This window comes from Chelonoidis abingdonii, chromosome 1, assembly GCF_003597395.2.
Source record: "Chelonoidis abingdonii isolate Lonesome George chromosome 1, CheloAbing_2.0, whole genome shotgun sequence".
Classification (NCBI taxonomy): domain Eukaryota; kingdom Metazoa; phylum Chordata; order Testudines; family Testudinidae; genus Chelonoidis; species Chelonoidis abingdonii.
The window spans coordinates 131,438,048-131,452,591 of NC_133769.1; the positions used below are offsets into that span (position 1 = coordinate 131,438,048).

The 14,544-nt window shown below is 43.0% G+C and overlaps 1 protein-coding gene across 1 annotated transcript in view; it reads left to right on the forward strand.

Annotated features, from left to right (window-relative positions):
* Positions 1-1,592: 1,592 nt before the first annotated feature.
* Positions 1,593-14,544, forward strand: part of SAMM50 (SAMM50 sorting and assembly machinery component) — a 40,480-nt gene continuing 27,528 nt past the window's right edge. Inside the window, exons 1-4 of the mRNA XM_032781986.2 lie at positions 1,593-1,745; positions 5,856-5,966; positions 11,167-11,268; positions 13,260-13,347. Of these exons, the coding sequence (XP_032637877.1) occupies positions 1,725-1,745; positions 5,856-5,966; positions 11,167-11,268; positions 13,260-13,347 (322 nt within the window). The 5' untranslated portion in view covers positions 1,593-1,724. The remainder of the gene's footprint in view (positions 1,746-5,855; positions 5,967-11,166; positions 11,269-13,259; positions 13,348-14,544) is intronic.

Below are 14,544 nucleotides of genomic sequence, written 5' to 3' on the forward strand. Positions count from 1 at the left end.
GAGTGGGTAGGGTCACTAAATTCTGTGGCAAAACATAACAAACATAATTCTGTTTTGCAAATAGCCCCAGCTGTTATAACTTGTCTGAGTAGCCAGGAATTTGGGGGGATGGGGCGCAGTGAGGGGAAGGGGTGTGAAATCTGTCCTCTCACTGCACAGCTTGAGCCCAGTTTGAATCAGGATGGTCCAACCTTTTCAAAGCTGTGGCCTGGATGTTAGTTTGGGGCACCTCTGTGGGCCGTATACAGAGAAATGATCTGATTCTTGGATCTGAAATTATATTTTTAGGATTTAGAAGGATTTAGCCATAAGGCATTAATGGGATTAAGAAGTAATAAAAAAAAAAAGAGAGAGAGAGAGACTACCTCACCTCTTAATCAGAACTCTAAGGAAAAGATATTTCTTGCACTAGAATCCCAGTTTCTATCATGTTTGCAGTGACAGAGAGAGCAGCCAAGTGGTGTTGCTCTCGAGTTTTTGACTTTGTGTTGGGGCAATAGGGAGTGGGGGTTCTGTGGGGGGTGCTGGGCAGTTGTACGGCTGTGGACAAGGGTGGTGGTGTGCATTTGTGGGTGGGTCTGGGTCGGGCACTGGGTGCACAGTTCTGGCCATAGGGAGTCAGGGGGGGTGCTGGTGGGGGGCTGTGTAGTACAGCACAGGCCCACTCCTGAGGGCAGGGAGCATGCTGGCAGCAGAGGGCTGGGCAGGCCACTGTGTCTGGCAACTGCTGGTTTGTAAATAGTGCCCTCGCATTGGGCAGAACAGAGCTGCCCCTGCCATGCCATGCCCCATTGCCTCTGGCTGGCCCCTCGCTCTGGGGACTGACCTCCCCATGCCGTGCTCCATTGTCTCCATCGGGGCCCACAGATGTTTGGGGCATGCCTACAAAAGGTTAATCCGGCCCTGTCTAAAAGCTTTTTTACATTTTACTCGCATGAAGCAGCACCTCTCTGACGGAGAGACTGAATGAGTGTGAGCGAGTGCGGCTGCTGGTTTTGGCAGTATGTGCCTCTGCTAGTCTGTTCTTCAGATCAGCTAGTGCAAGGCATGACTCTACTGTGCTGCTTGTGTCCTGCCAGGTGGAGGAGCAGGAGGTAAGGTTAGCTAAGACTAGACTACTCCTTCCCCCTAGCTGTCATGTGCAGACAGACACCACCCTGTTGCTTGGCGTTACTGACAGCAATGTTCTTCCTCCATATTTTGAAATGTTCCAGTCTGCACCTCAGCTTGCCTGCAGTGGTAGGGGAGGGGTAGCACAATGGTTTGTGCACTGGCCTGCTAAACCCAGGGTTGTGAGTTCAATCCTTAGAGATCTGGCACTAAACAAAAAAATACATAATTGGGGATTGGTTCTGCCTTGAGTAGGCGGTGGACTATATGATCTCCTGAGGTCCCTTCCAATTCTGATTGTCCTGCTCCAGGAGCCTGGGCAGCTGCAGCCTTAGGGACACAAGGGAACAGCTCCAGCCGAGGGGCTGTCACTTGTCCCATCCTCCTGCCTGCCTCCTCCCTCCGTGTGGGCGGGGCTTCCTAGCGCCCGCCCCATCCGGGAACTTCACTGCCTACCTTGTCCCCTTTTAGCTCTGCTGGCCAATAAGAGCCGGGCGGGGCGGGGCACGGCACTGAGTGTCATGGCCGCCTCCGTGCCGCGGTCTTTGCTGTAGGGCTTGGTGCTGACCGCCGCGCGCTGCCCTCGCTGTGGGATCGGTGTTCGCGGCGCGGCCATGGGGACGGTGCACGCGCGGGTGAGGCCCCTTCTGGCGCGCGGGGCCCCGGGGCAAAGGAGGAGCCGCGCCCGATGGCGCGACCTTCGGAAGCGGGGTGGGGGCCGGGCCTAGCAGGGGGTCGCTGAGCGCGGGAACAGCGCGGGGGAACCTTGGTCCCTGGGGGCCTCCCAGCCCCTTCACCGCGGGCTGCGGCTTTATCCCGGGCGGGGCTGTAGGGCGGGGCTGCCCCACCCCCCTCTAACAACGGGCCTGGGGCGGTTACCTGTGAGCGTGGGCCTGGGGCTGCACGATCCGCCCCCCTCCCGCGTGTCAGTGACGGGCTGCAGCAGCAGGGGCACTGCCCCTCACGGAGTCTCTGCCCATTGGATTAATGATTTTGCCGGCCCAGGCCCCATATGAACTTGTTTTAGTTTTTTTACAAACTCGTTTGAACTAAAATGAATCTACATGTCACTAAAATGATGGAACATTTACAAGTTTTGTTATAAATAAAATTACAAGTATGGCAGACCATTGCTTGAATGCACACCTGTATAGCACGGTTTTGCTTATAGAGCGGGACCACGCATGGATCCAAAACCCTGCATTCAAGCAGGGGTCCAGTGCAGTTCAGGATTCTTGTGAGTGTATTTACTAAATGGCATCGTGCCATCATTGGTGATTTTAATATGCGCTACGATTGGTAGAATTGCAGCATCAGTGATGCTGCAATTACAAAAATATTACTATTATAAATTTGTCGACCTAGGCGATAATATTCCGCAGCCGGAGGGAGGCAAACTACACGGCAGGGGAGTTAACCTAAAATATTTTACACACGCCCTGTGCGGGTCTGCAGAGGGGGTGCGAGCCCCTGGAGATATGGGGGGAGGAGTGTCAGATGCACCAGCTCTAGGTGACAGGCTGTTTTGCAGAACTGCTGACATTTGGCTGTGCCAGGGGGAGGGAGGGACTGATATGGTGAATAAGTGCCCCTACGCAGGGTCTGGCTTTGCTCTTCACACTGATTTCCTCAGGAAGGTTTAATCCTCTGTCCAGATCCTTTCTTCCTTCTCTGAAGTGCCTCTGATTAGAGTCTGCTGTCGCACACCTTTTGGCTACAACTGGTACTGTTTTCAAAGGACCACCTCTCTTTCTGTAATGTGAAAATGGGAACTAGTGGTGCATAATAATAAATTTAAAGGACCAAGATAGAACCATAGACTTTAAGGTCAGAAGGGACCATTGTGATCATCTAGTCTGACCTCCTGCACAGCACAGGCCACAGAATCTCACCCACCCACTCCTGTATCAAACCTGTGTCTGAGATCATAGAAGAATGGGGATGGGTGTTGCGGCTTTTATGCAAAGTGGTTTGTTTGTTTTTTCCACACCACAGTCTTTCATATATTTGCTCTGGTGTCCCCAAATCTATAAAAGTCATTAAAATATTTGGCTTTTCTGAATAACATTTGCAAGTTTTAGATAATGTTTTAGATAATTTAGATAATGGCATAGAGAGTACACTTGTAAAGTTGCAGATGATACCAAGATGCAACGGGTTGCAAGTGCTTTGGAGAATAGGATTAAAATTCGAACTCATCTGGGCAACCTGGAGAAATGGTTTGAAGTAAATAGGATGAAATTCAGTGAGGACTAATGCACAATACTCCATTTAGGAAGGAACAATCAGTTGCACAGATACAAAATGGGAGATTACTACCTAGGAAGTAGTACTACGGAAAGGGATCTGAGGGGTCATAGTGGACCATAAGCTAAATATGAGTCACCAATGTGACACCGTTGCAAAAATGGTGAACATTATTTTGGGATCTGTTAGCAGGAATGTTGTAAGCAAGACATGAGAAGTGATTCTTCTGCTCTACTCCATGCTGTTTAGGCCTCAGCTGGAGTATTGTGTCCCGTTCTGATTGCTATGTTTCAGGAAAGATGTGGACAAATTGGAGAAAGTCTGGAGAAGAGCAACAAAAATGATTAAAGGTCTAGAAAACATGACCTATGAGGGAAGACTTAAAAACTTGGGTTTGTTTAGTCTGGAAAAGAGAAGACTGAGAGGAGTCATAAGTTTTCAAGAACATAAAAGGTTGTTACAAGGAGGAGCGAGAAAAGTGGTGGCTCTTAACCTCTGAGGATAGGACAAGAGGCAGTGGGCTTAAATTGCAGCAAGAGAGGTTTAGGTTTGACATTAGGAAAAACATCCTAACTGTCAGGATGATAAGCACTGGAATAAATTGGCTAAGGAGGTTGTGGAATCTCCATCCTTGGAGATTGTCTAACCTGCTCTTAAAAAACACCTGTCAGAGATGGTCTAGATCAGGGGTAGGCAACCTATGGCACAGGTGCCGAAGGTGGCCCGCAGGCTGATTTTTCAGTGGCACTCACACTGCTGGGTCCTGGCCACTGGTCTGGGGGGCTCTGCATGTTAATTTAATTTTAAATGAAGCTTCTTAAACATTTTAAAAACCTTATTTACTTTACATACAACAATAGTTTAGTTATATATTATAGACTTATAGAAAGAGACCTTCTAAAAACATTAAAATGTATTACCGGCACGCAAAACCTTAAATTAGAGTGAATAGATGAAGAGTCGGCACAGCACTTCTGAAAGATTACTGACCCCTGGTCTAGATAATACTTAGTCTTGCCACGAGTGCAATGATCTCTCTAGGCCACCTTCAATTCTATGATTCTAAGTCAAGAATCTCGGAGTTAAGGTACCACACCTAGATTCATGTTGCCTAATATGCACAAAAACAGAGCCGTTGGCTAACATACTAGGTACTTCATAGAATACTATAATTTCAGCATATATTGCCGTTGCTTGTATTTTTCTTATTGGTTCCAGAATCCCAACGTAATAATCAGTGAAATGAAAAGATGGTAAATTTTAAATTGATAAAGTCATATATCTTTTCACACAATATTAATTAGTGGAGTTCATTGTTACAGGAAGTTACTGAGACCAAGAACTTAGTAAGATTCTAAAAATGATTGGACATTTGTATGGATATCATGAATATCCAGAGTTGTCATAATTAATTAGACAAATTTTGAAGGGGATATTAAACCTCATACTTCAGGGTTTAAGCAAATTTCTGGTAGAGATCAGAATGAGACCTAATGTGGGGGCAGATTATCCGACATCTCCCTACTGCAGTCTTCTGAAACCTCCCTCTGACTCAACTGGTACTGGTCGTTGTTGGAGACAGGATACTGAAGTTGGACTTAGGGTCTGGTGCAGTATGGCATTTCCTACATTGCAAAAGAATAGCTTCTCCCTGAAGTGATGCAGCGTATACTCTGCTGGTGACCTTGCCAAAGAGATTATTGCTGAAGTCTGATAGCAGCAGTACTGTAAGAGGGTACTTCATGACTTTGTGAAGTTTTTATTGTTATTATTTCATAATGCTGTAAGCTACAGCAAACAAACCCATTTTTAGTTGGAAAACTGAATGAATTGACTTACCTTTCATCTCAAAAGCAGACTTCAACTTTGATGAGTCATGTTCTTAGAATGGTGTTCAGAGAACTGGTGATGGGAAGAAAACCTTGTGTTCGCAAATCTAAAAAGATTTAAGCCACACAACAAAGTAACATGCTGAAAAACCTGTTTCTCTGGACATTTGGCACATAAACCAAATGTTCTGATATCTTTAATTTTGCGTATCACTTCACATAGTGAAAAAATAAGACAACTGACTGAAGCGTATATGTGTTTTAAAAATTGAATTATACAAGTATTTTTGAAAGGCTGGTTAATATTTTGAAATTTTACAAAGGAAAGGAACTTGTTCTGCAAAAACTGTGTGGAGATTTAAACGAACATACTGTACTTTCTAGGCAGAAGTAACTTACTGTGTATCGTATCTTACTAAAGAAAACACTCTCAGTGTGAAAATTATTCAGTATATAGTAAAACTTTTTCGGCAAATATATACAGTACAAATACCTAAATGTAATGCCCAGTATTTTCTCTCTTCTATTTATGGAATTGTCATTCCTTATAATATGATGGGCTGAATGTTGAGAATTTTCCTCACAAGGAAAAAACTCTCAGATGTGGTACAAAATATTTAATTTATTAAATAGAAAATACAGATTATTTTGTGTATATATTTTATTCAGAGTCTGGAGCCTCTTCCAGTGAGTGGGTCTGACTTTGGTGCTTTAGGAGATGAACCTGAACTAATTGAAGTTGAACCTGAAGCCAAGCAGGAAGTCCTTGAAAACAAAGATGTGAGTTCCTAATCAATGGGTGTGAATGGTTTGTTTGTTTGTTTATTTATTTATGTAAATCTTTTATTTGTAGGGAATATCCCAAACCAGTATTTGAGATATAAAAGAAGAAAATGAATCCAGTAATGTCTGGTTTCCTTTGTTATTACCATATATATTCAATCATAAGCCAACCCCCCCAAGATGGATAAGTAGAAATGGAAAATTTTTGTGACCCATTCATAAGCCGACCCTATAATTCAGGGGGCAGCAAACTTTGGCTCCCAGGCCATCATGGTGAGCTGTGATGGTTTGTTTACCTCAAGCGTCCGCAGGCATGGAGGTAAACCTAAGTAAACAAAGTGTCCCAGTGCACTAACTGCTTACCCTAATGGGCCGGGACAGGAACTGGTGGGGAAATGTTTTTTGGGGGAGGGGAAAAGCTGGGGGTCAGGGGAGTAACCTCTGTGATCACCCCCCACATAACCCCACTGCTAGCCCAGAACCCCCACACCTTCCCCATCCCATCCCTTCCCACCTTATCTGGGGAGCACCAGGGGAGGATGTCTCTGGCCTGGATGGAGCTGTTTCGCCAGGCTGGGTGGTGTGGCTGCGGCCTGCCGTGGCGGGCCAGACCAGTTGGTGCGGCTGCAGCATATTCCAGCAGACTGTGCTCTGTGGCATGACCACAGTGTGCTCCAGCAGGCTGGATGGTGCAGCCATGGCCCGCTCTGGGTTGCGGGGCTGAGCAGCATGGCTTCAGCCTGCCAGCCCCAGAGCTGCAGCTGCTTGGAAGGCTGCAGGGAAATATTCGGAGATAGATCTCTGCCCCCGCTTATCCTCTTCTGGCTCTGCATGGCTGTGCTGCCTACTCTTGCTTCGTCCTCTGTTGGGGAGGGACGAGGCTGTGTCCCACCTCTCAACCCTGGTCTCAATCCTTCATTAGGTGTACGTTACACTGTACTGATTATTTCGAATTAGCTTAAATCCGATATTAACAAAGAACAGGATCTAAAAATGCAGTTTAGACGGTCCACAGTGGATCCCGAAATTCGATTGTTTGCGTCCATGGTCCAAACGCTACCCATCGATTTTCAGGAGCGGTGCACCTGTGGGTAGCTGTCTCCTTCAAGCTATCCCAGTTCCACTTCCGGGTTGAGAAGCACAGTGGCCATGATGGGCAAAAACATCTGCTCTTCACCGCAGGCAGCATTCGCGTCTGCCAGCAAGCATTCAGTACACAGCTATGAGAGGTGACCATTTACAGTACATCAGGAATTCATTTATTTTTACTGTTTCTTACCGTGACTGGGGGGAGGGAAGATGAGACTGACGAGCTGTTCCGTGAACCAGCGCAAGAACACCGTTGATATTAAGCTACAGCATATGGGCGCTCAGCCAGATGTATGCAAATAGTTTTTCAGAGGATTCTGTGTGAGACTGGGAAGCACTGTCGTCCTCATTACCACCCTCCTTCCCTCCCTCCAGTGAGCATGCCGTTGAGGGTCTCTGAGCTGTCCACGATACGGTTGTCACTGCACCGCTAGTGTATCCATGGAGTTTATATTTTCAAACGCATTTGGACATTTTCCATGTTCTATATAAGCGGACTCTAATCTGAATAAAACAGATTTGTCTCACCAACAGCGATCAGATTTAAGTATCTTCCCGTAAGGTTCAATGCAGGATAGCTACTTTGCAATGTTTGAACAATCTGTGCAAATCTGTCGCACCCCCAGTGTGTACATGTGATCCAGAGAGAGCGTGAGACGACTTGTTGAAAATAAACAGGGAAAGTCGTCTATTGTAAAAGGGTACTCGTCAAAGTTGGCGTATTTTCTCCCTTGTGATCTATTGTTCCTCTTGAGGCGAGCGTCCCACAGCGCCAATTGAGTTCAGTGGATTGATACGATAACACAAGGTGCAGCGGTCCGTGGTCCACTAAGTAGGAACAGGAATACCTGAGAGGTGGCCAATAATGCTCGATTTCCCGTACCACACGAACCCTAATCCGAGTTATCACTATCGAATATAGACAGCTTACTAATTTAGCGCTACTCCTCTCGTCTGGGAGGAGTTCCGAAATCGATTTAAGGAGCCGTTTAACTCGATATTAATGACGACGTCGTGTGAACGGGTACAGCGTTAAATCGATATATCAGCCATTAAACCGATTTAAAGTCGCAGTGTAGACCTGGCCATAAGCTGACCCTTTCCCTGGTGCTTCCCTTTTTTACTTAAAAAATTTCGGCTTATGAACGAGTATATACAGTACTTACATTGGATTGTTTTAAATTAGTGATTTAATAGGCAAACAGTGATTTAATTAAAGTTATTTAAATAATAGATTTTAATCATGTTTTGCATTTGTACTTTTTAGTTCTTTTCCTAATAAAAAGTTGCTTCTTATTGGTTGATAACTATTAAAACATGCTGAATTGCAACTTAAATATAGCTTTCGTACTGAATTTGCTGCTGCTTTTTGCAAACCAGGAGGCTGCACTGTCTGTACACACTTATTTAAGCAGTTACTGTATATAACTTACATTTATTCAGATTCTTAACTTTTATATTGTGTTATGTTAAAGTGGTTAATTTTTTATTTGGTTTGTGTGAAGCTCTATTTAGATGGAAATTCAATTAAATGCACAAATAGATTTTTTTTAAATAAAAGTGCTTGTTACATAAGAAATTTTATCAAAGTTTAGCCAAATATGTTTTACATTTAAAACTGTGATATATTAAACGAAATATTATTTGTAAAGCTAAGATTTTGGCATGGATATGACTTTTACTAAAAATATCTGACATATGACTTTTACTAAAAATATCTGACATAATGGGGATCTGCAGGTCCCCACACCGCCTGCAGCAGGGCAGCTGTGCAGCAGCTCTGGGGGGCCCCATTGTGGGTTGGGTGTCGGAGCTCCAGGGTCTCCTGCTGCCCATGGCTGGGAGCAGTGGGGGGCTGCAGGGTACCCTTGCCACCTGCAGCTCCGGGGGTCCGCTCACAGGGGCCAGGAACTGCGGGGTGTCCCTGCAGCTCAGGGATTCCCCTGCGGGGGCCAGGAGCTGTAGGGTGCCCCCGCTCTCCACAGCCCCAGGTTTCCCTGCTGCCTGCCACAGCTGGAAGCTATGGGGGTTTCCCAGCTGCAGCTGAGAGCTCGTGGTTCCCCTGCTGTTTGCACCTTCAGGGCCGCTGCCGCAGCCAGGAGCTCAGGGGTTCCTTGGAACTCCGAGGGCCTCCAGAGGCAGCAGAGGTACCCTGCAGTTCCCTCCTTCTGCGGGCAGCACGGGAGCCTGCAGCTCCTGACCCCTGCAGACTGAAGTCACAGAGGTCGGTAGAAGTCACGGAATCCGTGACTTCAGTGATGTCTGTGACTAAATCATAGCCTTCATTATGTGTAGTTAGTGAATTGAACTAATTGTTTCTTGCAACCATGTTCTTCAAGATTTTGGAACTAGTAGATGTCATCCTCTCACACCTACTTTTGTTCATAGATTGAATGAGGAAAACAAGCTTTCCTTCTTTTTCAGCCCCCAGTTGGTTTCTTATCTTTGAATGAACTAGTTGTTAAACTGTGAACTAGTTGAATAAACTGAAATGAAAAAAATATTCTCTGCACATGCAGTAGACTGAGGCTATTGTGGTCAAAAGTTGATTCAGCACATCAATAAACTCTGGTTCCAAGTGCTTAGCCAGTGGCATCCAGCAGTTCAGTGTCTGACTTTCTTTAAAACTTGGCAAGCAAATCTACTGTTTAATTTAAGGCATTAACAAGGTTTGGAGGTGTTAGATTTTTATTGGTAAATGTTGCTGAACATTGATTTCACCATATACACACAAACCAACAAGAAATATTTTCATCAATGATGATAAATGTGCAGATGGGCATAGTAAGAAAAATGCTGCTTGGGAACTTAATAGAGTTTGATTTAAGGATATTTACTTTGTATATATAAATGTGATGTTGACAATTTGTGTTTGAACAGTTATAAAACTTAAACTTTCTAGAATTTCAGCGTCTACTGTCATTAAATAATTGTCTTGCTCTCCATAATTTCCTGCAACTGTAAACATTTAAATTGACAAAAATATTTAAAAAACTTGAGATATTATCCACTGAAATTATTTAAAAAAAAATTGAATTCTGCCAAGCCTAACCTTAACGTAGCTTGTCAATTTCATACTTAATTTTAAATAGGTTTATTTAAAAAAAACTATTCAATTTAAATAAAATCCAATTAAAATAAAAAAAACACTTTTTATCAACCCTGTTTTTCCTACAAGATGTTGTTAAATACATTTAATATGTTTAACAACACAGCAAAGAAGAGACATCTCATAATGCCCTCAATTTTAAAGCTGTTTCCTTTCCTTGACTTTGTTCATAGTCACTCCCACTGGAAGCTTGATAATGAAGTCTCTTTCTATAATAATTTTTTTTTAATTCCATTACATGTGCACACCAATTTATTATTGTCAAGTTGCCAGTGATGGTAGGTTGCAACTATCGTCTATTTTATTAGAAAAAGGAGCATCTAATCATTTGGGAGGTGGGTTTTTTTTGGCAGTGAGTAATAAGTCCCGAAGTTATGTGTACTAAAAAGATTGGAGAAAATGAGGCAGATTTAATCAATAGAGTGCATTAGATAAACTAGCTACAGTACTCTGCTATATAGACAAAAAAAGAATTAGAGTTTAAAAAAAAATAATTTGGTATCTTGTAGTATTGTAGACCTTGCTATGTGTCTTAGTTTATAATGTTCAGATGGTGATGGAATGTTTAACATTTATTCAAGTATTTGAGACTTATTTTTGACTGTATTTTTAAATTCTTTGCTATTAAGTATAAATGGTGAAGGAAGTACACAGCCAGTTATATGTTTAGGTCTTGTGTTCTAGATCATATGGCTTTAGCCAATGACTGACTTGTTCATAAAGATCTGTGACTAAAGTCTTAGTAGCTATGGACTCTTAACATAGTCTTTTCCTGCAGTTAGTTCTTGATTTGAAGTTAGGAAACCTGTTTTTCAACGTAATTCTTATTAATGGAAATAATTAACTACAATCCAGGATTGATCGTATTGCTCCCTGATATTATAAGTTAATACTAATTCACAAGTGAATCCTGTATTCTTGTACCTTCAGTCAGACTAGAGTATTATTTGTGTCTAAGTGGTTTTAATTTTGTGTTGTTAATAGTCATCTTATGTTTAGGTGGTGGTCCAGCATGTACACTTTGATGGACTTGGAAGGACTAAAGATGACATTATCATATATGAAATTGGTGACCTTTTCAAGGCTAAAAACCTCATAGATGTAAGTATTGTAGTGAGTGGCATATGCTCTGCAAAAGACTCCAGACTTGAAAAATTTACCAAGCACTTACAGGTACTAATTAGATGAGTAAACCTACAAGCCAAATGTGGTTTTTTAAAAAAAAAAATTAGGTGATAAAGTTAGGGGTATCCCATCAGCCCAGCCTCTTGTCACTTGTGCTACTAGTCAGCAATATCTTTGCTACCACTGATGATTCCCAAGAAAGAAAAACCCAGTTTGACTTTCAGATCAAGTTAAGTGTGCAGAACTGATTGAAAAATTATTTTGTTTTCCTATAAACGGAGATGATACCATACACCAGGGGTGGGCAAATTTTTTGGCCCAAGGGCCACATCTGGGAATAGAAACTGTAGGGCGGGCCATGAATGCTCACAAAATTGGGGAGGAGTTCAGGGTGCAGGAGGGGGCTCTGAGCTGGAGCAGCGGAGTAAGGTGCAGGGGGAGGGCTCCAGCTGGGGGTGGGCGCTGGGGATGAGGAGTTTGGGGTATAGGAGGGTGCTCTGGGCTGGGACTGAGAGGTTTGGAGGGCGACAGGGGAATCAGGGCATGGAGTTGGCATGTTGGGAGAGGCTCAGGGGTGCAGACTCTGGGTGGCACTTAGCTCAAGCGGCTCCCAGAAGCAGTGGCCATGTCCCTTCTCTGTTGGAGCACTAGAGGGGCCGGAAGGGGTCATGCCGCTGCTTTCAGGAGCCACGTGGAGCGGCCCCCAGCCCTGCTCCCCAGCTGGAGCGGGGCAAACCCCAGAGTCTGCTCCCCAGGGGAACCTTGAGGGCGGGCTTAAAATGGCTGGCGGGCCAGATTTGGCCCATGGGCAATAGTTCGCTCACCCCTGCCATACACAGAACACCATGATGTTTTTTCACTCACTTTTCAGAGGGTAATCACACTTATGTTATGTAGTTGTATTCAGTTCTTTAAAAAGAAAAGACATTAGGTATCAGAGTTAGCACTTGGGTGGCATTGTCAGCTGGGATTGAAGTCTGAATCAGTATGGATATTCTCTCACTCTTGAGTAGATGTCTTTCTAGAACAGGGGTTCTCAAACTGGGGGTCGGTATCCCTCGGGGTCATGAGGTCATTACATGGGGGGTCGCGAGCTGTCAACCTCCACCCCAAACTGCGCTTGCCTCCAGCATTTATAATGGTGTTAAATATATTAAACAGTATGTTTAACTTATTGGGGGGGTCGCACTCAGAGACTTGCGATATGAAAGGGGTCACCAGTAAAAAAAGAGTTTGAGACCCACTGGTCTAGAATAAGATTGGCAGGACAATGTGAGGAAGCTTTCATTGTTGCTGCCCACCTTTATATTGCTAGAGTTCTGCTGAGGTAATTTCTTGTTTTGCAGCAGCTTCTATTGGTGAAAGAAGCAAGCTTTCAGGTTTACACAGGGCTCTTCTTCAGGTCCTGTAAGCTCAAAAGCTTGTCTCAGTCACTAAAAGAATTAATCCAATAAAAGATATTACGTCACCCACCTGGTGTGTCTAATATCCTGGGACCAACACTGCTCCAACATTGTATATAACAGTTCTGCTTATCAGTTTCCTTTTGTAGATAAGTCCTTGTTTGTTCTTTATATCTAGTTCCTTCTCCAAGTACTCACTTCAATAATTAGCACATGAAAGATTTTTATCTACACTTTTGAATTCGTTAATGTATAGTCAATTGATAAACATAAGGAATCCAAATGAGACATTAAGATCTTAGCTTGTCAACTCTGATATGGTTCAGAAGGGTTTTTTCCTTTTTAAAAAATGTTTTAAAGAAAATTGATAGGCAAACCAGGAAATTGAGGTGGATGCTTCTTGCATCTGGGTATTGAAGTAGATCCTGAATCGATCTATGTTGTAATGTGTATAGAAGCCGTTCAAAATCTGTCAGTGATGTATGAATCTCCTTGGGCTATTTAGCGATTGTACCAATGATTCCTTGGTAAAGTGCAATCCAAATTCCTTCTCTCATTCTATAGGTAATGAGAAAATCACATGAAGCTCGTGAAAAGTTGCTCCGCCTAGGAATTTTTAGGCAGGTGGAAGTTCTGATTGATACATGTCAAGGTAAGAATTGGATTCTATTGCTTCTTCTTGGGTTCCTGTATGATGCCAGGCAAGTCACTTAAACCAGAATCTTCACACATGTTCATTACTTATGTGTTCCTCATTTTCTAACTGCCTATTGTGAAACACCTGGGGACAGATTTGCCAAAGTGTTCAGCATTCACAGCTGCAACTGAAATGAGTGGAACAGTGATTTGAACATAGAAAGAGCTGTATTCTGAAAAATCAGGCCCTAGATTTCTCAAGTAGGGCATCCAAAATTAGTGAACACTTGACAGTTTTGTCCTTTATCTCTGTACCTCAGTTCTCCAGGTGTAAAATGAAGATATTAATACCACTTAGCGTCATGGACAGATTGTGAAGATGAATCTATTCATGCTTGAAGTATTCTGATATTATAGTGAGACTACCACAGAAATGCCTATGAGAAAATAAATGATTTTGTATTTAGTGCAGGTTTTGGATGGTGTGTTTGTGTCCACATATTGAACGAGCGTCCTAATAAGAAATAATGAGCAACTACTTTTTCATTGAATAAGGCAGGTGTTCTGTGGAAAAAAATAGTATGTGATCATGTAATTAAAGTCTGTATCGTAATTCATATGCAGAAGGGGGGCTGAATTAAGATTGCACAGAAATTTCTTAACTGTCGAGTGCTTCATTTTGCAACTTTAACGTTCTTTTACCATAGTGTGTGGGAGGCGGGGGGTTGTAAATATACATGATCGGTCTGATACAGTATCAGTTTTGCATTGTTTTCAGTTATTCTCCTTAGCATCACTTCAAAATGTTCAGTAAAGAGTTGTATTATGTCACTTTTTAGTATCAACTTTTATTTTGAATTGATCAAATGTATTAAAATGACCATGAAAAAATTATTTAAATTACCATGTGTCAACATCTTCTGTTTTATAGCTTGTATCTGATCTACAGAACTATACATTCAAGTTCATCTCTTTGAAATAAGTGTTTTACTTTCCTCTTTCAAAGCTAACTTTCATTCATAGTTCTGATATGGTATCATAAAGCCCTAACTTAACCTTTTTTATATCTGTAGACACCATCTAGCTCCTTGAAAGTCTATATGCTAATGACATTTCTAATTTCAAGGACACTATTGTTTTATCCTGTTTCAAACTATGAAACAGTTTGACAAAAACACTTGCCAGTGGAGAGGAGAGAGCTTTCCATGGGTGA